The 27,903-nt window shown below is 45.7% G+C and overlaps 1 protein-coding gene across 1 annotated transcript in view; it reads left to right on the forward strand.

Moving 5' to 3' along the window:
* The window catches only part of SCARA3 (scavenger receptor class A member 3), a 66,601-nt gene that overhangs the window by 16,756 nt on the left and 21,942 nt on the right, over positions 1-27,903 (forward strand). Inside the window, exons 2-4 of the mRNA XM_030198669.1 lie at positions 19,096-19,152; positions 20,207-20,326; positions 24,417-24,515. Of these exons, the coding sequence (XP_030054529.1) occupies positions 19,096-19,152; positions 20,207-20,326; positions 24,417-24,515 (276 nt within the window). The remainder of the gene's footprint in view (positions 1-19,095; positions 19,153-20,206; positions 20,327-24,416; positions 24,516-27,903) is intronic.

A 27,903-nucleotide genomic window follows, 5' to 3' on the forward strand; every position in this document is an offset into this window, starting at 1 on the left:
CGTTTCTTGAGTGTTCTGAAATTTAGGTACCTAGTTATATAATATGGCCCAGTGCGTCTAAATCCACGCGCCAGGATTTACACCATGTTTTAGTTGGTGTAAATGGATGCATGCAGATTTAGGAGCTGAAATATCAACTAAGTGTATTCTATAATCGGTGCCTAAATCTAGGTGCCAATTATAGAATATGCTTAGTCAGCACTGATTTCAGCGCCGATTTTTTAGGCGCCATATATAGAATCTCCTTGAAAAGGGCTGTACTGTAACAGTGCGTTTAGAGTTACCTGCCACTTGTGCATATAAATATACAGGAAAGTCGGCACCTATGTGTCAATGTGGCTGCAAATTAACTGAGCTCTATTCTGTAAGGGTGTGTGTAAAGTGGTGTACTCACGGATTCTACACAAAAGCATGTGCAAATTGATGCTTAGCGTCCGCGTTTATTTGCACTGTTTTAGAACAAGGTCAACGGCATGTGCAAATTAATATATTGACTGTTAATTGGACTTAGTAGCCAATTATTGGCTATAATTACAGTTTTTGGGTGTCAATTAGCACCAGTTTGCATTTGCGTTGCGCAGATGCCCTTAGTCGCTATTCTATAACCTGGGCACATCTTCAAAGGGGCATGGATGTGGGAGAGATGTAGACTTGCCCAGAATATGTGCACATAGGTCACAGAATACCTTAATTTGCGTGGGCATTTGCCACATTTATGCGTCCGCATGTACACTAGCCTTTGAGCTGGCATAAGTAGGCACAGAGAAATGCTATTCTTTTTTTGTTTTTTATTTTTATTTTATTTATTTACACATCTCCAAATTATTTATTTTTTTATTTATTGCATTTGTATCCCACATTTTCCCACCTCTTTGCAGGCTCAATGTGGCTTATAATATATTGTGAATAGTGGAAACATATAAGAAAGTATACATTTAGTATAATAGAAAATAAGTTGTTACTATATATGACAAAACAATGTCACTCCAAAAATGCACTTTTCATTATAGAATAACCACCCACTTTCCTGGTACCGAAATGTGGGTACCCTATATAGAATCTACCCCATAGCATGAAAATGCAAGGGTTGTTCACATGGTTGGAGCCCAGGAGGGGCATAGATGGGGCTGCCACTTGCAGAATATAGTAAGTTATGTGGAGGAGTAGCCTAATGGTTAGTGTAGCAGGTTGTGGACCCAAGGAACTGGGTTCAATTCCTGCTGCTGCCTGATGGTTAGCAGTGGGTTGAGATCCTGGGGAACTAGGGCAGTCACTTAACCCTCCATTGCCCCAGGCACAACAGCAGTACGATGTACTGCTTACATTATGAGCCCACTAGGGACAGTCTCAGTACCTGTAGAAATGAAACTGCTTAGGTCTAAGCGATGAAGGAATGAATTTTATGCACCCTTGTTCTCTTTGAGCTAAGCGGGAGTCCTCCAACTACATTGCTTCCAGTGGGGGTGGGGGTGGGGGTGGTCAGAGGCAGCCCAACCATTAGGCCACCTGAAGCGGGGGCCTCAGGCAGCACTCTTCAGGGAGCAGCATCTCGTCCTTCCTTCCTCCACCCGGTTTACAGCGTTTACCGGTTTTGTCACATTCCAAATCCGGCAGCAGCGGCGGAAGCGATTCCCATACGTTGGCCTGCCGCTGGCACCCACCTCTTCCCTTTACTGTGGCCACCTCTCTGATGTAACTTCCTGTTTCATCAGATGCTCAGGCAGCCGCACTAAAGGAAAGAGGCGGGTGCTGGCAGCAGGGCAGCATATAGGAATCGCTGCACTGCTGGGTTCGGAACGTGAATGAAACAGATAAATGTCTCAAACGGGCTGAAGGTAGGAAGGGGGGCAGCATCTCGGCCCAGGAGGGGGAGGCATCTTGGCATGGTGTGGGGAGCGGCATCTCGGCCCGGGGGGGGGGGGGGGGACGGCATCTTAACTCTGCCTCAGGCAGCATCTTGCCTTGGGCCGGCACTGGGGCTGGTGCTTCAATATTGTGTCTTCCATCACTAGGGACAGGCAGGTTCTCTGTAGTCTATTCAGATCTTGCCTATCCCTCACTATTGAAAATGTGATAGTGAAACAGCGCCCTCAACTGGCAGGACTATAGGAGGAGGACTCCTGCTCAGCTTAGAGGGACCAGTGATGTAGGAGCTCACAGTTATGGCTGGTGTAACTTCAGGTGGGACTCAGATTTGTGCACATGCCTGAGATGTGCGTACAAACTAATTACTTAATGAGGTCAATGACATCAATAATTGGGTACTAACAACCAATTATTGATGTTAATTGGCACTCATTAATATTTACGCATGCATCTGGCTGGATGTTATCCTATAAAGCAGTGTGCCTAACTCCCATAGCGTGTATTTTAAAAGGGGGTGTGGCCATGGGAGGAGCAATGGCACGTCAGGGGCGATCCAAAAATTTGTGCACATAGTTATAGAATACTAGGTCACTGCACCTTACTTGAGCACCAGCATTTACACCTGGTTTCAGTAGGTGTAAGTCTGATGCCCGGATGGGCCGATGATCAGAAACAAATGCAGGTGCTAGAGGCTCTTAGCGACATACTAGCGCCTGCGTTTGCTACCGCCCCATGATCAGAGCCCCAGAGCGCGTGAAACAACACACCCGCAGGCTCTGAATGCAACTAGCATGCAAATGCATGCAAAACAGGGCTATACATATTAATTCCCAATGATCAGCGACCAGCGCAACAAAGATTGACTCGCTGGCCGCAGCAATCCCTATGCCAGCTCAGAGCTGGCATTAGGGTTTGCGGACCATTGGGGAGGAATGGTGAGCCCTGTCCAGCATGCATTTACATGCTAGCAGGTCCCCCTTCCCCCCAATTCAGCAGCCTCCACAGGAACCCCGAGCCAAGCCGACCTGACCCGACTGACACCCCCCCAAGCAATAGGGGGGGCTGGAGGTCAGGCAGACCTTCGGTCCTCCCGACCGCCCCTGACACAAGTTCAGGGGAGGATGGAGATCCAAGGGTTCTCCAGCCCCCCTAACCCCCCCCCCCCTTAGCATTCCTGAACCTGTGTTGGGGGATCGGGGGGACCAGATGTCCACCAGACCTCTAGCCCCCATTTCACCTGCCTCGAGGCGGGGGTAGTTGGGGTCTGCGTGCTTAAATTTGCATGCAATTATCTCTGATCATAGGTCCAATAATACCCCGTGTTGTTCCAGCGCTATTTTTAGAGCACTGTTTGGAACCACGGGGGACTTTTGATCATCTGCCCATAAGTTAGGCACAAGATCAACACTTGAGAGCTATCCTGTAAAGGGGCATGCACTTAGCACCGATTTTATTTTTTCTGGCGCCTAATTTTGAGCGCCTTTATAGAATTTGACTCAGAATGACAGAAAGTCACTAGATCCATCTGCTTTCTGTAGAAACTCTCCCCCTACTGTGCACTCTCAGAGGTGGTGCCAGAAGGAAAGGAGGGGGAGGACTTGCAGTGGTATAATGGCTGTTTTCCCTGTCCTGAAACTGTCCTGTGTGCTGTCAGTGAAGGGTAACAAGAAGGGGGTGAATACCATAGATATATGTGATCAGGAGGGTGTAAATAAATAAATGCCTAGAAGGAATAAACGCTGGGAGAGTGAGGAGGCCAGAGAGGGGAGCTAGCAAACTGACAAGGGTGAGGAAAGGAGAACAATGCAGTCCTGCGTAATTATTCCAGTCATCCAACCAGCTGAGCACTTTTCATGATGTCTCAAGGGTGGTTTCATGATGGCTTAATAAATTGTGGTAGGTGGATTTTATTCCCTCATAGTTAGCAGCCTTAATTAGATAGGATCCATGTTTTTACAGGCCAGAGAACCTTTTTGCTTCCAAACTGAAACATTGCTAGAGACATTTTAGAATCGCATGTTAGCTGGGCAGTGGAAGAGAAGTTTTCTATAATGCTTAGTGTATCATCCTAGCAGAGGTCACAGCCCTGAGGTAGACAGTCATTTTCTTCCCCCCCATCCCCCCCAATGCCTCATGCGTGATCTCTGCAATGTGTCACATCTTGCTGGTTATGATGGATAGTACTCTTGCATCTCATGTGTGGTAGCATGCAGCTGTAGATTCCCTCCAAGATGAGTTTAGCTGAAGGGTTTAGCCACAAAAGGAGAAGGTAGGAAAAAGGAAAGACAATGACACAGACAAGAAAGAACTTTGTTTTAAAATCTTTCCATCATGGCCACAGGACAGAAGAAATTGTGTTCAAAATAGCCAGGATGGCTGTAGAAGTTAAGAGCATAGAAATAGTGGTACATTCAATCAGTGACAGTGGGAAATCCTGCTGAAACCCCTTCATTCATGACAGATGTTTTCCATTTTCACACCTCACTGTCTCAGCTGCAGAGCCCCATGGCAGAAGCTACTACTACTACTTATCATTTCTATAGCGCTACTAGACGTACGTAGCGCAGTACACTTGAACATGAAGAGACAGTGCTTGCTAGAAAGAACTTACAATCTAATCAGAAATAGTTCTAGATAGTATCAGGGGTCCTGAAGCTCTGTCCTAGTGACATCATTGAAACTTACTATGTGGCACCCTTGTGCTGCAGGGGTGCTGGGCAATTGTCCTGTTTGCCCCTCTGACCTGATAGATCTAATTAACTGCCTTTCGCTTCTTTGATCTGCAAACATTGACTTTTAATATCATACCCTATATCACTCAAAATAATCTATTTTTACGTTTTTTAAAATTTATTAACATGATTAAAGAATCTATTTTTAAAGTTTTTTATTGTTATATTATTAACATGATTAACAGACTAACACGAAAAAAGTGTATGAACTCATGAATAACTTACTAACCACCAAAAATCTACTAGCATCAAACGAAACACCACCAACTGCATACAAGCTCGCAAAACACTTTGAACTCAAAATAACTAATCTACGCTCATATCTAACCAAAACACATACATTTATCATGGACATTCTACATGACTGCAAGTACGAAACCAAAAATGACCATACTGAAGCAGACAAAACATGGACATCATTCATGGTACCTACCAACAAATCAGTTAAAACAGTGCTAACAAAATATGTACATGCTAACTGCCTACTGGACAAGTGCCCAACTACCTGATGAATAACCCACTGGACTGGTTCATCAACTGCCTCACCGAACACATGAACTACATGTTTCTAAATGGTCAATTCTCCATGGACAAGGGCAACATCATATTGACCCCAATTCCCAAAAACACAACGAACAAGAACAATGAACTTTCAAATTATAGACCAGAGGCTTCAATACCACTATTGACCAAAACAATGGAGGGCCTATTAGCTCAACAATTAATGGAATATCTAACAAACTTCTCAGTCCTCCACAAATCACAATCGGGCTTCAGACCACTACACAGCACTGAAACAGTCTTAACTACTCTGATAACAAAATTCAGAAGGCTGATGAGCCAAGGCCAGAGAATACTACTACTACAATTTGACATGTTGACTGCCTTCAATATGGTCAACCATGCAACACTAATGGCACTACTTCACAACATGGGAATCAAGGGGGCAGTTACAACCTAGGTCAACGGATTCTTAAGAACCAGGTCATACCTAGTAAAGATGGTCAACTAACTCTCAGCCTCCTGGATCTCAGAATTATTGGCACTAATTAGATTTAATTGGGACCAACGCATGTAAAGTTAGGCATGGGATCCATGCCTAAAATTTACTCATGTTCAAAAATGGGGCACAGAAATGGGAGGGTCATGGGTGTTTTGGGGGCAGAATGGGGTGTGACTTGAAGTTACACACATAATTACAGAATAATGGTGCTCTGCGTGTAAAGCTAGGTGTGGGCATTTGGACCACTTTTTCATTGCTGCAAATGGCCTTGCCTAAATTTACGTGTGACTCTCGCTTAAGCATATAAACTGCACCAAAGTTTAGGCATGGCTTATCGAATACTGCTTAAGAGGGGGAGTTTTCAGCGCAATTTATAGGATTTTCCCCCATGTCTCTTGGAGAAGTTTTTTATATTTTGAGAAAAGTTTACCAATCTCAAATTAGCACTTCTAAGAGAGTTCTCCACATTCTCCACATTCTCCACATCCTACATAATGGTTGCTTGTACAGTTTGAACTTGGAATAGAGATTGGTTTATGGTTTATTTAATTTTTGCTGTACTGCCTTTGCAGTCACATACAAAGCAGTTTACATTATTAAAAAATAGGTTCACAAAAAGGCACAGGGTTCTAGGAAACAGAACCCCATTGCCCAAGATAGGAAATGGAAGAACAAAGTTTAGGAAAAGGAGCGATCAAAAACAGCCGAGAGACCAATCTTCAGGGACAGTGCCAAAACTGCTCCTCCCAGTGCACGGCTGGTAATCTACAGTAAGCACTAGGGCTAAAAACCAGGGGCAGATTGACAATGATCTGGGCCCCTGGACAATAAGGATCATAGGGCCCTGTAGGAGTATTTACCTGTGATCTCACCTTTGCTGGTCCTGGCCTATACATGCCTGAACCATTCTATTATAACTATATGGATATTTCTGCCTGTGGCCTGCATACATCTATATTCATCAGAAACCAGCTTTTCTACAAAAGGAAAATTACTGCTGAGCATACCATGATGATTTCATTCAAGGTCATATTATTTGTTGCAAACTAGCCCAGTTATCTCCTGTGAAGAATGGAGGAGAGAGACACAGGAGTATGGGATCCGACAGGGAGGTTTGCATGCCATCGATAACAGTTTCATTGCTATAACAAAGGCCTCTCTTCATAGGGTTGCCATATGGCTCCAGAAAAAGGAGGACGGATTGAGCCAGCCGGGTTTTACTTCCATTGCTGTCAATGGAAGTAATTGAGCCAGCCGGGTTTTACTTCCATTGCTTTCAAAGCAATGGAAGTAAAACCCGGCTGGCTCAATCTGTCCTCCTTTTTCTGGAGCCATATGGTAACCCTATCTCTTCATGACCATGAAGCTGGCTGGACATTATTACACCATCTGTGATTTGTCCACAGGTATCATCTGACCCTTGGATGCCAAGGTTAGATGGAAGAAGACCAGAAGACTTGCTAGAGGTTAGAGGGCTCTGAGAGAGAGAGAGAGAGAGAGAGAGAGCGAGCAAGAGACTGATTTCCTACAGCCCCCTCCTTCCCTAGGTCCTTTTACCTCCCTCTCCCTCTGCCTTTAAGCTGCAAGTGCCCAGCTCAGATATTTCTCCCTTTTCTCTTTTCAATTTTTTAACCCCCGCCTCCTCTCAATCCCTCTCAAACATTCCCTTGCACCCACCCATAATCTGGCAGCTCCCCCAATTTACCTTTCAACTTGTTCCTTTTGCACAGTAGCAGCAGCGTTTCAGAGAAAGTTTCCTGTGCCAGCCCCAGAGTCTGATGTCTGCCATACCCCTGTGGAAACAGGAAGTTACATCACAGGTGGGGTGTGGCAGAGAGGAGACTCCAGGGCCAGCACAAGCAAATTTCTCTGAAATGCTGCTGCTGTGTGAAAGAAACAAATTGAAAATTAAACCGGGGGGAGCTGCCACAGCACCTGTGGCTCCCCCCATTCAGACGTCATGGGTGGGAGGGAAGTAGGTAAAAGAGGTACCAACACAAAAAAAACAAAACCCCTGGACACATGGGAGGGAAGTACTGGGCCCTCCACAGCCCTGGGCCCTCGGGCACTGTCTGGTTACCTATATGGTCAATTTGAACCTGCTAAACACCAATTCAAACTGTGCCATAATTGTAAGTTTTTCAACCACAGGTTTAATCTCACTAAAAAGAATCTTTTACTGATTTACCATAGGCTGTATTTGTTCTACAGAACCAAAGCGAGTTATTCATTTGCAGGCCTAGCTGTTTATTTTCACTCACTAGCCAAATTTTGTCTGTAGTATAAGGTGCTGGCATTGCAGAGATTTTAAAATTATGCACTTTTTTGAAGGTGTCCCCCTAGGGCAGAAGAGATGGGTTCATTATTTTTTAAAAGTACCTAAGTAAAAAGTAAATGTACTTGCTTCAAAAGTAGTGAAGTAAAAGTAGAAAGTCTTATCCAAAATGAATACTCAAGTAAAAGTAATAAAGTACAGCTCTTAAGACTACTTTTTTACTACAAAGTTAAAAGTATTCTTAACAAGTTGGACCACAGAATCTAGTATATTTACAAGCAAACTTCCAAGGGGTCACACAAGGTCCTTCCTAGAAAAAAAACATCCTGAACATTGCAGTGGGCAGAAGAATATTAATATACCTATTGGAAAACAAAACAAGCTGGTTCAGTACAGATCAGTCCTACACAGACACTTGATGCCAAAACAATACCCAACCTTTTTCACACTCAATCACAGATAGACCCGCGTGAAGTATAGAATAAGTAACCACAAACGTAAAACAGAAATATGTAGACAAAGAGAAGCCATACTCCCCATCCAACCAGTCTTGCCTAATTTCTCTCTCTCTCTCTCCCCTTCTATCCACTGTGGCCCTGCAGCACAATCTTGCTTGCTCCCTTCCTCCTGTGCAACTCTGCTGGGTCCGCGCTAATAGACTACCATGAGAGACATGTGGGACCTGACTCTCTGCAGCATCGTTAGTGCTTCCTTTGCCAGTCCCAGAAGTTTAAATCAGAGGTGGCAGGCCTAGCAGAGGAAGCACTAGCAGCGCTGCAGAGAGCTGGGTCCCATGCGTCTCCCATGGTAGTTTATTATCGCAAGCCCGGTAGAGGTGCAACGGGAGGAAGGGAGCAAGACTGTGCTGCAGGGCCATGGTCAATGAGAGAGGAGAGGGAGCGGGCTTGCATCTGATTGGGCCCGAACTTCCAATCTCAGCTCAGCTGTTTTTAAGATCGGAAGTTTGGGCCCAATCAGCTGTAAGCCATGTCTGACATGCTTGGAAAGCCTCTAGAGGGGGAGAAGCAGAGGGACAAAAAATACTTTTTTTTTAAACTACTTTCCAAATTTGTACTTTGTTACTATGTACAAAAGTACAGCTTAAATGTAACTCATTACAAGTAAAACTACTTCCAATTGTACTTAAGTACTGTAACGAAGTATAAGTACTTTGTTATTGCCCATCTCTGTAGGGCAGGGGTGGGCAACCTTTATACACAGAGGAATCACATGAATGTCTGTACTACACGTGGCAGGCCGCACATGGAACATTAACAAATGTACCATATAATTCACTGCCAACAAAGCTCAATGTGATGACTGAATGAACATAAATTATTACCATATGGTCTGTTACCTTATACTTCTGTCTTTCCAAACAGTTGCTAATACTGTTAAGTAAGTCTTGTCCTGTTGTTGTATCCTTCAACAGTTCCACTGACAACAAAACTCTGTTTAAGGATATTTGTGGGGGCCATTTTCTGCGTATGCTTGCCATGGTCTTGCAGACCACATAAAATTCAATGGTGGTCACGGGTTGCCCACCCCTGCCCTAGGGGCTAATGTTAGAACAGGGTGCCTATATGAGAAGTGTAAAAACTTAAGGTGTCTATTTTAAAACCTATTTTATAAAGGCAATATAGCTGTCTATGTGCCTTCTTATAGGCACCCAGAAGTAGTTCCTGAAGAGCGCAAATGCTGATGCTCACTTTCATACCTACTCCGAAGAAAGTGAGTGCTCTATGCATGCAGGCATGTCTTTTATAAATTATGCACACACATAACTCCATCCCTGATCTGCTCCTACTGGGCTGATTCTATATATGGTGCCTAAGAAACTGGCTAAAAGAAAGCGCTATTCTGTAAGCAGCGTTTAAAGTTAGGCGTGGTTGATAGAATAGCCCTTATGCCCAGGAGTCTCATTTGCACCAACTGAAATATAGTGCAAATGTATGCACCTAAATTAGGGGTCTATCCCCCATGTTCTATAACAACATGCATACATGCTAGGAATGCCCCGTTCCACCCATGACCCACCCATTTGCACGCCCCTTTTTTATACTCATTTGTAAAATTTAGGCATGGATCCCATGCCTAAATTTATTCGCATGAGTTCCAATTAAATCTAATTAGTGCCAATACTTGCTTGTTAAAAAGCCAATTAGTGGCACTAATTGGCTCATTATTCAATGAAATTGTGCACACAAATTTGCATGTGCATTTTGTGGTGAGTTTTGTAGAATTAGGGGGACTGTGTCTAGATTTTGCATGTATAATATAAAATATAAAAATATAAAAAGGATGGTCACATTCAAAGTGTCTTAAACAATAATAACACTCACAGCATCACAGTGCTGCACGTCTTCAAAGTTCTGCATTCAAAATAGCTAACAGCGATTGAAGACGCTCAGTGCTGTGATGCTGCGAGTGTTATTATTGTTAAAGACACTTTGAAAGAAATCAAGGTCAGGTATACACATAAAGTAGTACATATGAGTTTAAATTGTTGGGTAGACTAGATGGACCGTGAAGGTCTTTTTCTGCTGTCATCTACTATGTTACTCGTATGAATGTGACCATCTTTTTTATATTTGATTTCTGGCTCTAAAGAACCCCTGATGAAGGCTCTGTATGTCAAAACATGACCCATGTTGGGTTGGTGTGTCAGCACATCTTGTTTGAAGAATAAACTTTGGTCTTCTTGGACATGATGGTTGGCTTATTCTACTCTTTTTGCAGCTTCACGAAGAACCATGACCGAGTTGCAGTTATACTGGACTATATTCAGAAAGGACAGGATAGAAAGGGAAGAGGAGTGGCACTGAGATATGTGAACAGTGCAAATTTATGTAATGAAGGCTTGCACTCCTTCATTAGCTCAGTGTTCCTGCCCGTGGAATATGTTCACACTAGTAAAAAAGGCCCGTTTCTGCCTGTGATGAAACGGGCCCTAGCGGGCACGGGACTCCCTTCCCCTCCCCTTACGCTAGTATCCCTGGTGGTGTAGAGGTACCTGTTCGCTCGGGGCAGGAAAGAAAGAGCCCCCTCTTTCCTGGCCGTAGCGCTGCTGCTAGCTGCCCTGCTGCATCCTGTGCGAGTCCAGCTCTCAGCGTTTCGAAATGGCCTCCGAGAGTTGAAGTCTCGCGAGGCTGCTTCAACTCTCGGTGGCCATTTTGAAATGCCGTGAGCCCGACTCACAGAGGATGCATCAGGGCAGCTAGCAGCAGCGCTCCGGGCAGGAAAGCGGGGGCTCTTTCTTTCCTGCCCCGAGCGAACAGGTACCTCTAGACCACCAGGGATAGTAGCGTAAGGGGAGGGGAGGTGACAGGGGGGAGGGAAGGTGATGGGGGGGAAGAGGGGGTGACCGGGGGCAGGGCAATGGCGCGAAAGGGGCGGGGTAATGGGCAAGTCCTCGGCGGCTGCGATTCGTTGGAAGGGGAGGACTCCCCGTTCGTTCATTTGCGTGGTTGTGTACATGTTCCGCCCTCGACTTCATCACGTGTGACGCGAGGGTGGGGCATGGAGACATGATGAGTGTTCTGGCTTCACCACCTTGAACTTACGAACCGGTATCTGAGTGCCTGCAGTGACGTCAGTGTCCTCAGAACGTTGAGGGTGCGTTTTATTATAGTAGATATGGCATAATTCACGGAGATAAAATTCTTTTGACAATAATAGGAATCTACAGAAGTCCTCCCAACAGCTGATGATTCAGGGTGCTCTTTCTATCTGTCTGTCTGACCGTGCCTCTGCTTTCAAATCATCAGTCCAGTGTGACTGATGATTCCAGGTGTTCTCATTTGCTCTCAGGTTTAAACATTTTAAACCATGTAGATCCTTTACAGAATGATTTTAAACATCAAAACATGAAAAGGGGTTTATAAAGATTTTGTTTGCTTAACTTCATTTGAATCCTCTGAAACTACTGATTTACTAGAAATGCTGCTTTAATGGTCCTGACAAAAACCACAGACCCCGCTCAAGAGTTATGGTAAATTCAGGAGACTCACCAGCATGCTATTATATTGCAACAGATGATAATTAGCAGATTTTTTTCCCACATAGTTTTGCACTGTGAAAGCCATACATCAGCAAATCCCAGAGCTTTTCATAAATTACAGTTAAAACTGACAATTAGATTGTAGTTCCAAAAATATCCTATTTTTGTCATTTTCCTAGGGAGGCTTCATCTTGTGACTTAGCTTGAAGCCTTCTGAGTTCAAATTCCTTGCTAAATAACCAGTGCCTTGGACCTCCAAGTTTCCAGGTTTTATTTATATACTAGTTAAAAAGGCCCATTTCTGACACAAATGAAACGGGCACTAGCAAGGTTTTCCTCGGAGTGTGTATGTTTGAGAGAGTGTATGTGAGAGAGAGATAGAGAGAGAGAGAGAGAGAGAGAGTGAATGTGCGAGTGTGTGTGTGTGATAGAGAGAGAGTGAGTCTGGGTGCAAGTGTGTCTGTGAGAAAGAGAGTGTGTGTGTGAGAATGAGAGTGTGTGCAAGTGCGTATGTGAGACACAGTGAGTGTGAGAGAGATTGTGTTTCACACAGATACAGTGTGTGTGAGAGAGAGAGTGTGTGTGAGACACAGACTCTCTGTGAGACCGAGTGTATGAGACCAAGAGAGTGTGTGAGTGACTGTGTGACACATAGAGAGTGAATGTGATACAGTGTGAGACATAGAGTGTGTGAGAGACAGTGTGTGAGAGTGAGAGAGAGAAAGACACTGAATGTGTGTGAGAGTGTGTGTGTGTGTCTGTGTGTGTGTGTGACAGATACCTCCCCCCCTCTCTGGTGTCAGGCCCCCCTCCCTCTCTCCCTCCCTCTCTCTCTCTCCCCCTCCCTCTCTCTCTGGTGTCAGGCCCCTCTCCCTCTCTCTCTCTCTCTCTCTCTCTCTCTCTCTGGTGCCGTGGAGACTGGAGAGTGAATTGCGAAGGTGTACTTGGCTCCGCGCGCGTGCGTTGTTGTGGTGTCTTGCGTGGCGAGAGAATGAGCACTGGACCCGTGGAGAGTGGTGCTGACGGCGGGAAGAGTATGCCTCAGTGCCGCGTTGATCAGCTGATCAGCGCCGTGGAGAGCGAGTTGCAGGTGGGCAGCAAAAAAGGAGACCCCATGGAGAGGCAGCTGAGCGTTACTGTGCAGGACGCTGAGCTCTGGCTGTGCTTCAAAGAACTGACCAATCCTATTTAATAGAAAGCACCTCCAACATTCTGAAGCCGAGAAACCTCGTGTGGTTGGTCACTTCTGCTTGTGACGAACCCGGAAGTACAGATGGATACAGAGAGCACGGATGCTTCAGGCTTCACTTTCTCGGCTTCAGAATGTTGGAGGTGCTTTTTATTATATAGGATGCTATCCTGCCATACAGACAAGCCATCTAGGAGGTTTACAATCTATAAAAAAGGGGTAGAAAAAGGGAATTCACATGAGACAGATAGCAATAGGGAGGAGGAAGCAGAACTCCTTTAATGATAGGAAAGGGGGGAAGGAACGTACAAATCAACTATGCATTTTCTATATCCTGCGCCTAAATCTAGGTGCCGCTTATAGAATACGCTTAGTTGGCACTGTTTTCTGTGCACTCTTTAGCTGCCATATATAGAATCTCCCCCCATAGGCGCACTTCTGTAAAAGGTGTTCAAATTTGTGTGCACAATTTAATTGAGTAATGAGCCAATTAGTTCCAATAATTGGTCACAAACAATCAATTATTGGTGTTAATTGGCAACAATTTGGGTTACACTCACATCTTTCTAAGCGCCATTCTATAAAGATGCGCGTATAAATTTTATAGTGTGCAACTGGAATGGGGATGTGGCCACAGGAGGGCCAGGGACATTCACCAAAGATTTACGCAGTATTAGAGAATACGGCAAATCCGCACCTAATTTACGCCAGGTTTCAGTTAGTGTAAAATCTCGCACCCAGAATTGAGTGTGGATCCCAGTGCAAACGCTATTCGATAAATGGCGCCCAACTTGGAGCACTGTTCATAGAATAGCGCTCAGCGCTCATTTTTTTCTGCACCCAAATTTGGGCACCATTTACTGAATTTTGTCCTTAACATTTAAGCACTGGCACTTACAGCAGCCATAGAACTGGTGTTAGTATATTTATTTATTTTTATTTATTTGTTACATTTGTATAAGTGTAAAAGGGCTTAAGAGCGGCAGATATCTATAAATTATACATGCAATTTCGGGTCCTGCTCATGGCTTGCTCATGCTCTGTACGTTTATTTATTTATTTTTAATTAAGTTTCCATAATTATACAATATAAAATAAAGAGAACAAATGAAATATTCCATGTCATAATTATAAAAATAGATGAAAATACAATTAACTATAGTCCACATCTAGAAAGCTGTAGGAAGCAGAAAAACGAGATAGAAAAACAAAAACAAAAGGAAATAATCATCAAAGCCATCAAACAGAGCAGGCACATAGATCAATAAATTAATTGTACAACAATAAATCTCAAACAGCCATTATGAAAGACTAACTCCCCTGTTTATAAAGTGAATGGGCTGTGTCGGCATTACTGCACCGGCAGCCGCTAGCATGGCTGTGTAAACAAGGGGATAAGAAACTTACTCAGAAAGAACTGGTTTATCTAAAAGAAGAATTCTAAATGTGAAAGATCCATAATGAATTTTTCCCATAATGAATTAGACATTTACAAGGAAATTTATGAAAAAAAGTTGCCTCCATAGCTAAAGCTTTTGGCTTCAGCTGGAGGAATTGCTTTTTATGAAACTGAGCCTGTCTGGCTACATCTGGGAACATATAAACCAACTGGCCATAGAAAGGCACAGATTTCTTAGAGAAATAAATTTTAAATATAGAGGTCTTCTCAATTTCAGAACAAAATTTAACCAAAAGAGTAGCCCTCAGGACTACAGATGAGCTGATGTGGTCCCTCTTCAGAAAAATGGGGACAGGGAAGAAGTGCGAAACTATAGGTAGTAAGCCTCATGTCGGTGGTAGGAAAAATAACGGAGTCACTGCTGAAGGAAAGGATAGTTGACTTTCTAGAAGTCAATGAGTTACGGGATCCGAGGTGACATGGGTTTTCCAAAGGAACATCCTGCCAAAAGAATCTGATTGACTTCTTTGACTGGGTGAACAAAGAACTGGATAAAGGACATGCGCTAGATGTAATCTACTTGGATTTCAGTAAAGCCTTTGATACAGTCCCTCACAGAAGACTCATGAATAAGCTGAAAGGATTTAATTTAGGACCCAAACTGGTGAAATTGATTGGAAACTGGTTGACCGACAGGCGACAGAGGGTGGTGGTGGAATCCGAGCAGAGGAAAAGAAAGTGAGAAGTGGAGTGCCTCAGGGGTCGATGCTGGGGCCGATTCTATTTAATATATTTGTGAGAGACATTGCTGGAGGGTTAGAAGGAAATGTTTTCCTTTTTGCAGATGACATGAAGATAGCCAATAAAGTGCATACCCTGGAGGGTGTAGAAACCATGAGAAGGGAGGAAGTGGCCTAGTGGTTAGGGTGGTGAACTTTGGTCCTGGGGAACTGAGGAACGGAGTTCGATTCCCAGCACAGGCAGCTCTTTGTGACTCTGGGCAAGTCACTTAACCCTCCATTGCCCCATGTAAGCCACATTGAGCCTGCCATGAGTGGGAAAGTGTGGGGTACAAATGTAACAAAAATAAAAATCTCCAAGCGTTGGAAGAATGGTCAAGAGTCTGGCAGTTAAAATTTAATGCAAAGAAGTGCAGAGTGATGCACTTGGGGTGCAAAAATCCAAAAGAAATGTACCAGACAGGAGGGGAGAGATTGGTAAGCTTGACTCAGGAGAGGGAACTTGGGGTGATGGTGTCCGAGGATCTCAAGGCGACGAAACAATGCAACAAGGTGGTGGCCGTGGCCAAAAGGATGCTAAGCTGCATAGAGAGGAGTATAACCAGTAGAAGAAAGGAGGTGTTGATGGCCCTGTACAAGTCATTGGTTTAGGCCCCACTTGGAGTATTGTGTTCAGTTTTGGAGGCCATATCTTGCTAAAGATGTAAGAAGCAGTTCAAAGAAAAGCGACAAAAATGGTGTGTGGTTTGCATAGCAAGACGTATGAGGACAGACTTGATGACCTGAACATGTATACCCTGGAAGAAAAGTGAATCGGGGTGATATAATACAGACATTCAAATATTTGAAAGGTATTATTCCACAAACCTTTTCCAGAAAAGGGAAGGTGATAGAACTAGAGGACATGAATTGAGGTTGAAGGGAGGCCGACTCAGGAATAATGTCAGGAAGTATTTTTTCACCGAGTGTGTGGTGGATACTTGGATTGCCCTCCCGTGGCAGGTGGTGGAGATGAAAACCCTAACGGAATTTAAAAATGCATGGGATAAGCCTATGCTTTCTGTGAAATAATACTTCCTTAGGAGTAACCTAAGGAAGTATTATTTCACAGAAAGGATGGTGGAGGCATGAAATGGCCTCCCGGTGGAGGTGGTGGAGTCGAGGACTGTTCCAGAATTTAAAAGACATGGGACAAGTATGTGGGATCGCTTAGGAACAGGAAGAATTAGGGGTTACAGTGGATGTGCAGACTGGATGGGTCATATGGCCTTTATCTGCTGTCATGTTTCTATGTTTCTATCTATGTTTCTATAAACACATAGGAATCTTGTTTAGAAGGAATCGATCCAAAGAATCTTAGCGGAGACTAGGTGGCAACACTGGCAATTGGGAAGCAAAGCCAATACTGGGTGGACCTTTACGGTCTGTGCTCTGATTGTGTCTGGATAGATTTGGATGGGCTGGAATGGAGCTTTTCAAGGGCTTTGAAAACAACTTCAAAGGTTTTAGAACAAGGACAGTGCCAGGCAGACTTCTACAGTCTGTGCCCTGAAAATAACATGAACAAATCAAGATCAGGTATACATATGTCATATCACCTCATATCTTATGTAATGAGTTTATCTTCTCAGGCAGACTGGATGGACCGTATAGGTCTTTGTCTGCCGTCTACTGTGTTACTATGTTGTTATCAAAACCTGTGAAGATTCCAGAAACTGAGGCAGATCTAAACTATCTACTGGAGTAGAAATAACCTGACCTATTTTACCTTCCTCCCTAACCTGAACTCCTTTCTATATAATATATACTCTGAACCAGTGTGAAAGTGCATGCATTGCTCAATTCCGTGTAGTTCGCTGGCGAGCATGTGCATGGGTTGAATTTGGGCAGAACTTAGGTGGAGCACAGAAGAATGCACATAGATGATAAAATACTGTAATTTCTGTGAGTTCTTGCAGTCATCTAGGTGCAGGCATTTATACCAGCTCTAATCACACCTTAAATTAAAGTATCTTTTTGGCCACTAGTATTTATAAGGAAAAGTAGGTACCTACTTTTCCTGCTAAAATAGGCTTAACATAGGCACCTTAAATAGCACTTTTAGCCCTATTATAAAATTACTCGCCACGTATCTGATAGAATCTGACTGGCAACCAGACAAATAATAATCTGAAATCTAGTGGATTGCATTTTGAGTGGTTAGATTTAGGAGAATTATCAGCTGAAAACTGTTCTGGGTACATTGGGCTTAAAAAGCCATCTATCTTATATATGTGGAGGGGCATTTTTGATAAAATGTCTAAGTCCAGTTTTGGATATTTTGCTAAAAATGACTAAAAATTGAGTGTTGAACATAGCCATTTTTGAACCTAAAAGATGCCTATCTTTTTGGTTCGAAAATTGCCTTTTTCAGTTTTTCTACATGTTTTATGCTCAACACATTTTTCTTTTGGGACCATTTTGAAAAAAAAAAAAGTCCAGGAGAAAAACCACTCCAAAAGCAGCCATTGAGATGTCTGCGGGCCATCATTCTTAGTAGACTGGCCACATATGCATCCCAGCGATGGGGCTGTCTAGGGGGCACTGTAGTGATCTTCATTTAAAAAGACCCAGGTACACATCTCACCATAACCCCATTATATTGTATGATGAGCCAAACAGGAACAGAGAAAAACCTACGGTACCTAACTATATACCACTACAATAGCCCTCACGCCTTCAGGTATCTCCTATATGTAGGTACAGTAGGTATTTAGTGGTTTTTGTAGGGCTCACACTGTCCATCACAAGTGTACCAGTTAGAGTGGGATATGGGCCTGTGTCCCCTTCTCTATAGTTCACTACATGACCATTAGGCTACTCCAGGGCCTGCTTGCTGCTATAATAGGAATGACCATAATATTTGTGAAGCTGTCATAGAGCCTGGTATGTGCTGTCACTGTCACATTTTAAATGGGGGGGGGGGTCTTTGACCACTTGGGGAGGAAGGGGGGGTTATGCCTTAATCCCTCCAGTAGTCAATTAGGGCACCTTTTGGTCACTTATTCTTGATTGAAACAGGTCTAGCCAAAAATGTCTTAATTTTGGCCCTAGATGTTTTCATTTTGTTTCATTATTGCAGAACAAGTCTATCTTTTGGTGCCACCCAAAACACACTCCCAACACACACCCTTGAAATTTGGATGAACCGTAGAGAAAAAAAAGTCTAAAACTGGAGTGTCGAAACTTGCAACTTGAACGTTTTCGAGAGAAAAACGTCCATCTTCCACTTTATGACATTTTTTGGACATTTTTCTGTTTCGAAAACCAGCCTCTTAAATGTCTTTTTCAGATTTGATCCAATACCCTTATCGAATAGCAAAGGCTCCTTCAATGTTGCAGTTGACCACCAAAGAGCTAGAGAAGGTGGCAGCTCATTTGCTTCCTTCTGTTCTGTGGCTGACAGTTGGATCTGAGGATTTGAAAGAGCCCTTCTGTCAGACTGTTCGTCTTACACAATGCACTACAAGTCTGAACAGATATAAGGGCACTTTTACTAAGATGTGTTAGGTTGTAATGAAGTGTACTGCAGGATGCGCTCAGTAACTGCCAAATGTGCGCATGCTAACCCCACACTAAAAAATATTTAATTTTTTTTTTTAGAGAGTATGTCAGGTGGCAGTAATTCCACATATGGTAGTTTGACAAAATGACCAAGTGCTAATGCCAACATTAGTGCATGGCCGTTAATAGAAAAAATAGGAAAAAGCTATTTTTATGGCTGCATTAAAATGGTCTTAGTGTGTGAGAAAAACCTGCATAAGGGCATGCTAAGGCCATGTTTTACCACAGCTTATTAAAAAGACCCCATAGAGAAGATTGTGCATAAAGGTAAATGTTTTTGTATTTCAGAAGAAGAGCTTATTGGAGAGGAGGAAGATATGCCATCCTTCAGAAACTGGCAAAACAGTAAGTCCACATATGTGATTTTATAGACATTTGTGCTCATTGGAGCCGACTCTGTGGGTGCTGTGGGTGCTTGAGCACCCCCAATATTGAGAAAAATCCTTGTATGTGTCCAGGGAGGGGTTATTTCCATTGGGCTTAGCACCCCCAATAATTTTGAAAAGTTGGCTCCTATGCTTGTGCTGATAGTAGAAGTTGTTTGAGAGGAAGGAGAGAGAGAGGAGTTGAGAATGTTAAAGCAATGAAAGTGTATGACAGAGGGCTAGACTTTGTTGAGGTGCATTCCTTCTCGTACAGGAACTTCAGATTGTACAGCTTGTGTTGGAATTTGGTTCCAATTTCAAAATAGCTGCGCAGACCTCCAACAGGAGGTCCTGGCAACCATTTTGACTAGAACCGGCCATGCCTAGGAACAAGTGGGGATGCTCCTGTGCCTACTACCGACCACCAACAAGATAGACCCAGCAGGGAGCCACTGCTGGGGGGGGGGGGAGGGGGTGTTCAGAAGGGTGGCAGCTGGGGATGGGCTTAGGAGGGGGCTTTTCTGGTCAGGTGGGGGTAGGGAATGGGGGCTGTTGGGGGAGGGCAGTTTTGGTTTTTGCTGAAGCAGAGCAGCCACTTTTGGTCACAGATTTTTTTTCTGCAGAAACCGAAGATTCTTGTTTTGCTGGAGTTCTATCTATCTATCTATCTATCTATCTATCTATCTATCTATCTATCTATCTATCTATCTATCTATCTATCTATCTATCTATCTATCTATCTATCTATCTATCTATCTATCTAAAACAGGTACAGAAGAGCAAGGACCTTGCTTTAGCAGCTCATATAACAGATGGCACACTCAGAATCATCGGCTGGGGTCACTAGTGGGAAGCTCCCACTTTGTGCAAACCATTGCAATGATATAAAATTTTGATAAACCTCCTTGTGTCCAGCACGCAGCCTTGGTTTCTCTGTTTTAAAGTTTGTTCCTTCGCCTGCACTCTCCAGTATGCACAGACCTGTGTGCTTCATGTTTTTATCATTTTTCAAGAACAATGTCCCTTCTTTTCAGGCAGGATGAAAACAAACTGCAGAAGATGCCAGAAGAATCTATCACTGCAGACGTCAGTGAAGGCCTTATATATTGTCTTCGTGTTAATGATAATCACTATTGTAGCAGTTGCCTCGATAGGTGAGTCAGTGCTAGGTCAAAAAGGGGACTAGGACACTGATTGAATCTGTGGCCTCTTAAATTAATAAATAGACATGTGGAAAACAATTTTATAAACCATTTTTGGGTTTAGGTGTGTAAATAGCTGTATAAAATTAGATATATCACACAGAAATCTCCCCTTGCCATTATAGACTTAAACCACTGTTAGACTGGAGTGGAGGAGTGACCTAGTGGGTAGAGTGGTGGACTTTGGTCCTGGGGAACTGGGTTCAATTCCCACTGCAGGCACAGGCAGCTCCTTATGACTCTGGGCAAGTCACTTGACTTAACCCTTCATTGCCCCAGGTACAAATAAGTACCTTTATATAATATGTAAGCCACATTGAACCTGCTATGAGTGGGAAAGCACGGGGTACAAATGTAAGAAAAAAAATAAGACCTTAGTGAAAACACAAAATTCCTTCTGGAAAAACACCATCAGTGGTCCTGAAAAAGCTCTACAGAACTGTGTGGGGTAATAGATTTCCTTGTCTTTGAGACCTGAAGGCTGATTACCTGCTATGAGATATTGCAAGTTGATTCTATACTGCAACACTGGAAGTAAAGAAGCTGAACTGAAAACAACTTCTTCCCCTTGAAAATAAGTAACTGGAGTTTTTTTGTGTGTTTTTAGACTAATTTATATGTTTGAATATTTAGATTACATTAATGTCGTGGAGTTTTCTTAGGACCAGTGATGGTGTTGTCCCTTGGATTTTCCAGAAAGGATTTTGTGTTTTCACTTAGGTCCTTTTTCTGCACTTAACAGTAATATTGAAGGGGGCGAACAGTGACTTTAGTCTACAGTGACGGGGAGGATTTCTGTACGACATATATGATTTTCTTTCCTTACTTTGTGATTTTGGTCTTGAATTGGCTATAAAAATAGGTCATGCTTAAAAATACGTATGGTACAAGCTGGCACATACCTTTCTATTGGGCATGCACAGGGGGTGGAGCTTGGAGGAGCATGGGCAGAGTCATAATGGAGGAGATTCTATACATGGCGCCTAAAAAATCAGTGCTGAAATCAATGCCAACTAAGCATATTCTATAATTGGCGCCTAGATTTAGTCGCTGATTATAGAATATGCTTAGTTCATATTTCAGCACCTAAGTCTACGCACATCCATTTACACCAACGAAAACTGGGTGTAAATCCATGCGCGTAGATTTAGGCGCACTAGGCCAGATTCTATAACTAGCAGGGGAGTATCTGGACTTCAGCGGTAGGGGGGGCCAGAGCCGAGGTGAGGGGGCACATTTTAGCCCCCCCGGCGCCGCCGACACCCCCCGCCATTGCCGATATCCCCTGCCGCCGTCAGCACCACCTCCAACAAGTTTGACCCCCCCCCCCTTTCGACCCGCCTGCCATCCGTCGCCATCTGTACCTTTGCTGGCGGGGGACCCAATCCCCCGCCAGCCAAAGTCTTCTTCCTGCGTTTGGTTTCCTCTGAGTCTGACGTCCTGCTGCATGTACAACGTGCAGGACATCAGACTCACAGAAACAGAACGAAGCCCTGCAGATCGCAAGGCTTCGTTCTGTTTCTGTGAGTCTGACGTGCTGCACGTTATACGTGCAGCAGGACGTCAGACTCAGAAGAAACCAAACACAGGAAGAAGACTTCGGCTGGCGGGAGTTGGGGTCCCCCGCCAGCAAAGGTACAGATGGCGACGGCGGGTTGGTGGGGGGGGGGGGTTGAGAGGGGAGTCAGTAGGGAGGTCCAGGGCCAAATTTACGGGGGCCCAGGCCCCCGTGGCCCCATAGCAGCTACGCCCCTGATAACTAGGCACATAAAGTTTGGAATGCCCAAGACATGCCCATTTCCCCGGCCATAACCACGCCCTTTTTTGCCTGCACATGTAAGTTTGTCGCACTTAGTTGCAGAATAAGCTTAGCGAGTTGTGCGTGTGAATTCTAAGCAGTGCCAATTAGTGCTCATTATTGCTTGTTAAGTGCCAATTAGTGCTCATTAGCTAAGCTTGTTAAGTTACGTGCATTGTTATAGAATCTGCGCCGATTTCAGTACAGATCTCTAGGTGCGCTATATAGAATCTGAGGGAATGTGTGTATTTCATAAAATATGCATGTATGCTAATATTTACACCTGCTCTTGAGCAGGCATGGCTATGCCTTGAATGTAGATGCTATAACTGCTAGATTTTGCAAGTATTTTATAAAGCCATAGGTGCCTACTATCCAGCTCATTTTCGAAAGTGATCGCCGGCCATCTTCCGACACAAATCAGAAGATGTCCGGCGATCTCCTGAACCCAGCCAAATCGGTATAATCAAAAGTCGATTTTGGCCGGGTTCAACTGCTTTCCGCCGCGGAGCCGGCGAAATATCAAGGGGGCGTGTCGGTAGGGTAGTGAAGGCGGGACGGGGGAGGGACAGGGGCGTGCTCACAAGATGACCGGCTTTGCCCAATAATGAAAAAAAAAAGCCAGGTTTGTAGAGCATTTCGCCGGCTGTACTTGGTCCCTTTTTTTCACGACCAAGCTTCAAAAAAGAGCCCCAACTCACCAAATGACCACCGGAGGGAATCGGGGATGACCTCCCCTTACTCACCTAGTGGTCACCAACCCCCTCCCACCCAAAAATAAAAATAAAAAACATTTTTTCGCCAGCCTCTATGCCAGCCTGAAATGTCATACCCAGCTCCATGACAGCAGTGTGCAGGTCCCTGGAGCAGTTTTTAGTGGGTGCAGTGCACTTCAGACAGGTGAACCCAGGCCCATCCCCCCCTACCTGTTACACTTGTGCTGGTAAATGGGAGCCCTCCAAAACCCCCCAAAACCCACTGTACCCACATGTAGGGCTATGGTAATGGTGTACAGTTGTGGGGAGTGGGTTTGGGGGGGGGATTTGGGGGGCTCAGCACCCAAGTTAAGGGAGCTATGCACCTGGGAGCTATTTTTATTTTTAATTTTTAGAAGTGCCCCCTAGGGTGCCCGGTTGGTGTCCTGGCATGTTAGGGGGACCAGTGCACTACAAATGCTGGCTCCTCCCATGACCAAATGCCTTGGATTTGGCCGGGTTTGAGATCGCCGGCATTGTTTTCCATTATGGCCGAAAACCGATGCCGGCCATCTCAAACCCGGTGAACTCTGACATTTGCCTGGGCCCAACCGTATTAGCGAAAAAAAGATGGCCGACCATCTTTTTCGAAAATACGGTTGGCTCCGCCCACACATGGCGCCGGCCCCGAAGATGGCCGGCCAGCTATTTGGCCGGCGCCATTTGATTATGCCCCTCCACGTAACTTTGTAAATCTAAGTGCTTTGAAAATGTGCTTCATTTATAAATAATGCCAAAGTAGGCACCTTCTGCTAACTTAGAGGTCCTTTTACTAAGCTGTGGTAAGAAGTGGTCCTAGCATGCCCGTACATGAGTTTTTCTTGTGTGCTAAGGCCGTTTGTACTGCAGATGGAAAACGTCCAATTTTCCATTTTCCAAATTAATGGCCATGCATGAATGTTGCCATTAACCCTTGGCCATTACCAAAAATTAGCATGTGAGCTCTTACCTTCTCCTATTTTGTAGGCGGTAAGGGTTCACTGGCTAATCCTACGCTAATCAGTTAGGGCTCTGTTTACTAAGCCACGCTAGAGGTGCGCTAGTGCTTTTAGCGTGCGCTAACCATTAGCGCGTGCTGTGCAGGCGCCCACAATATTCCTATGGGTGCCTACCCAGTTAGCACGCGCTAATTTTGTGCACATGCTAAAAACGCTAGCGCACCTTAGTAAACAGAGCCCTTAGTGTGGTAATGTGACTGCGCGAACTGATTCACACTGTCATGCCCACTCTCCACTCCCCAGACATGCCTCCTGTGAGAAAAATAATGAAAAAAATTGTAGTGTGTGGTTTGCGAGCACATTGGGATTTTACGGCAGAATGCCTCAACACACCCCACGATAAACCCTTTACATTTTCAGAAGCGCATGCTAGCACTTACCAAAGCTTAATAAAAGGAGCCCTTAATTTAGGTGCCCTTTTATTAAATTACCTCCAAAATGTGCTATATAATTTTCACCCCTTCTCATTCACCCCTATTATGTTTTTACAGTTTTTAAAAAGATTGATTCCATAACTAATGATGTCAGTAAAACTCAGTCTCATTACGAGAAGAAGATCACTTCAGTTCAGGAAAATGTCCAAGAACTTGGTAAGTGTTACTGTTGGAATTCTGTCTTCCAGCAGGCACTGGAGTGATGGTGGATAGACTGTGATGAATGCTGTTTGCTTCTGGGAGATCATCTATTAGAATGGAGCCATCTTCTGTAATCAGCCACTTGGGTGTTACACGTAAAGGCTGGTTTATTCACATAGAGCAAAGGTCCCCAAGCTTTTTGGAATGAGGACCTAATTGGGCTTTTTGGATACTGAAAGGGTCAATGATTTTACTTATCAAAGTGGAGGGAGGGTGGTCACCTTCTTCCCTCCCTCCAAAAGAACCTCTTACTACATCTTGTCCTGCAGCCTGATAGAGCAGATGTTGCTAAGGTTTTGGACCCATAGCTTGAGGACCACTGGTATAAAATGTAGCAGGTAAGGAGCAATTGGTGTTTGTTTCTGCCCAGCCTACCCCTCCCCACTTAATCACTAGGGTCGCTAAGATAGGCACTTGGTGGGGGCCAACTGGGGCATGGGAAAGCTTCATGCAGGGGAAGCATGTGGGGATTTCAGGAGGCTTCTCTTGCAGGGACCCAGGAGGGGGCTTCTCCTGGGTGGGGTGGGGTGGGGAGGTCTGGGAGGGGGCCAGGCTCTTGTTGGGGAGGTCAGGAGGGGAATAAGATCTTGTTGTGGGATCATGAAGGGCCCAGTGCTCTTGTGTGAAGAGCAGGGATCAGATGTGGCAGAGGTGAGAATGCATAGATTCATTTATGCAGCAGGTCCTGGTCAATATTCAGCCATGCTATGCATAAGTGTCTTATCCGGTCATACCCGGCCATTCAGTGCCAGTGCCCAGACATGGCCTGGCATTGAACACCCAGGTCTAATTTAGCTGGTGACAGTGCTTTAAAAAATGCTGAGTGCTGCCAGCTGAATATTGACCAGTTTGTGTGTTAGTGAATCAGCCACAAATGAGGGAATGCTGAGCACTAAGATGAACACCTTGTAACTGCTGAAAATCCACTCCATTATTTAAGCATCTTGCATTCCACACATATCGTGGGACTTTGGCCCCCAACCAATTATCTTTTGAAAATTTTCTTCACTTCATTGATACTTCATCTCCCTGCTGGCCTTATTCATGTGAAACTAGCTCCCTCTTTCCATCTGCTCTGTGCTCTCCTTACCAATCACCAATGCTCTCATTATACAACTGCCTATTTTCCAAAGCAACTCAATTTCCCTTTCCTTGCGTGCTCTCTTCCTGGTTTCTCTCTAGTTTCAAGTGCCTGAATGTTTTTGTACCAAACCTCAATACCAAGAAAAGCATTAGACTCTATCTTTAACACTCCTTCTCCATCAAAACATTTCCAGAGCAGTGGAGATATTACAGAGCTGCTGTATGGATTTAGGATAAACGGGCAAAGTCAAATAAAGCTAATTATTTTTTTCCAGAGCTAACAACTAAACAAGTTGAGATTCAACTGACTTTTGCAAAGACTTCTAATACAATGCTGCCTATCAAACATATAAATGGCAAGTGACCGACTCACCTGCAAATGCGCAGTAGAGACTTCCCTCTCTGTCCCGCCCCCACGTCAAGACGTGATGACGGAACAGAGAGGGAAACTCTGCGCTGAGGAGGAGTCAGTGCAGTCACTGCCACACGGACGTCGACGCTGCCGCTAATGCTACCGCTCCCCCCCCCGGAGGTCGCCGCTGCCGCTCCCCCCCTGCAGGTCGCCGCTGCCGCCCCCCCCCCCAAGGTCGCAGCCAACCCCCTCCACCAGGCCAGGCCCTCTCTTCTACATTTAACTTACAGCGCCGAAACCGCAGGCAGATCAGCTCCTGTCGGCCTTCCTTCCCAGCCTGTGTCCCCCGCCCTCGCTGACGTTACATCACACAAGGGCGGGACACAGGCAGAGAAGGAAGGCCGACGGAGCTGATCTGCCTGCGGTTTCGGCGCTGTAAGTTAAATGTAGAACAGAGGGCCTGGGTGGAGGGGGCCGGTGGCGACCTCGGGGGGGGGGAGCGGTAGCGGCGACCTCGGGGGGAGGGGCGATAGCAGCGACCTCGGGGGGGGGGAGGGGAAGGCAGGAGAAATGCTCAGAAGGAGAAGGGGGGCCTTGGAGCTGCGAGGGAGGGGAGGGACGGAGGGGGGCCTTGGAGCTGGCTTGGACGGGGGGTCTTGGAGCTGGGAGGGGGGGCCTTGGAGCTGGGAGGGGAGGCCATGGAGCTGGGAGGGGAGGGAATGGGGCCTTGAAGCTAGGAGGGAGGGAGAGACAGGGGGCCTTGAAGCTGGCAGGGAAGGAGGGAGGATGCTGGACATGGGAGGTCAGAAGTAGGGGGGCCTTGCAGCTGGCTGGGAGGGCCGGAGGGGGGGCCCATTGAACTGGGAGGGAGGGCCCGGGTGGAGGGGGCCGGTGGCGACCTCGGGGGGGGGGGGAGGGGCGATAGCAGCGACCTCGGGGGGGGAGGGGAAGGCAGGAGAAATGCTCAGAAGGAGGAGGGGGCCTTGGAGCTGCGCGGGAGGGGAGGGACAGAGGGGGGCCTTGGAGCTGGCTTGGACGGGGGGGCCTTGGAGCTGGGAGGGGAGGGAATGGGGCCTTGGAGCTAGGAGGGAGGGAGAGACTGGGGGCCTTGAAGCTGGCAGGGAAGGAGGGAGGATGCTGGACATGGGAGGTCAGAAGTAGGGGGCCTTGGAGCTGGGAGGGATGTACAGAGGGGGTCTTGCAGCTGGCTGGGAGGAACGGAGGGGGGGCCCTTGGAGCTGGGAGGGAATCGGGCCTTGGAGCTGGGTGGAGGGGGCCGGTGGGGACCTCGGGGGGGAGGGGCGATAGCAGCGACCTCGGGGGGAGGGGAAGGCAGGAGAAATGCTCAGAAGGAGGAGGGGGGCCTTGGAGCTGCGAGGGAGGGGAGGGACAGAGGGGGGCCTTGGAGCTGGCTTGGACGGGGGGCCTTGGAGCTGGGAGGGGAGGGAATGGGGACTTGGAGCTAGGAGGGAGGGAGAGACTGGGGGCCTTGAAGCTGGCAGGGAAGGAGGGAGGATGCTGGACATGGGAGGTCAGAAGTAGGGGGGCCTTGGAGCTGGGAGGGATGTACAGAGGGGGGGCCTTGCAGCTGGCTGGGAGGGACGGAGGGGGGGGCCCTTGGAGCTGGGAGGGAATCGGGCCTTGGAGCTGGGAGGGAGGGAAGGAGGAAGGGCGGGGAGCTGAGGGGAGGGAGGGAGGGAGGGAGTTATACATCAAAATAGAGCATACCAATACTTGCCCGTTTTAACGGGCTTAACGGCTAGTAATACTATAAAAGAAAACAGCGGAAACAGACCAACAGCATAGAAAAGCACTGAAAATTGGTTGGTTGATAGGATGCAGAAAATAGTGATATATGGAGCAGGATCCAAAGCATAAACTGTATAAAGTGGAACATAAAGGGATCTG

Source organism: Microcaecilia unicolor, chromosome 3 (genome assembly GCF_901765095.1).
Source record: "Microcaecilia unicolor chromosome 3, aMicUni1.1, whole genome shotgun sequence".
In the NCBI taxonomy this organism is placed as follows: Eukaryota; Metazoa; Chordata; class Amphibia; order Gymnophiona; family Siphonopidae; genus Microcaecilia; species Microcaecilia unicolor.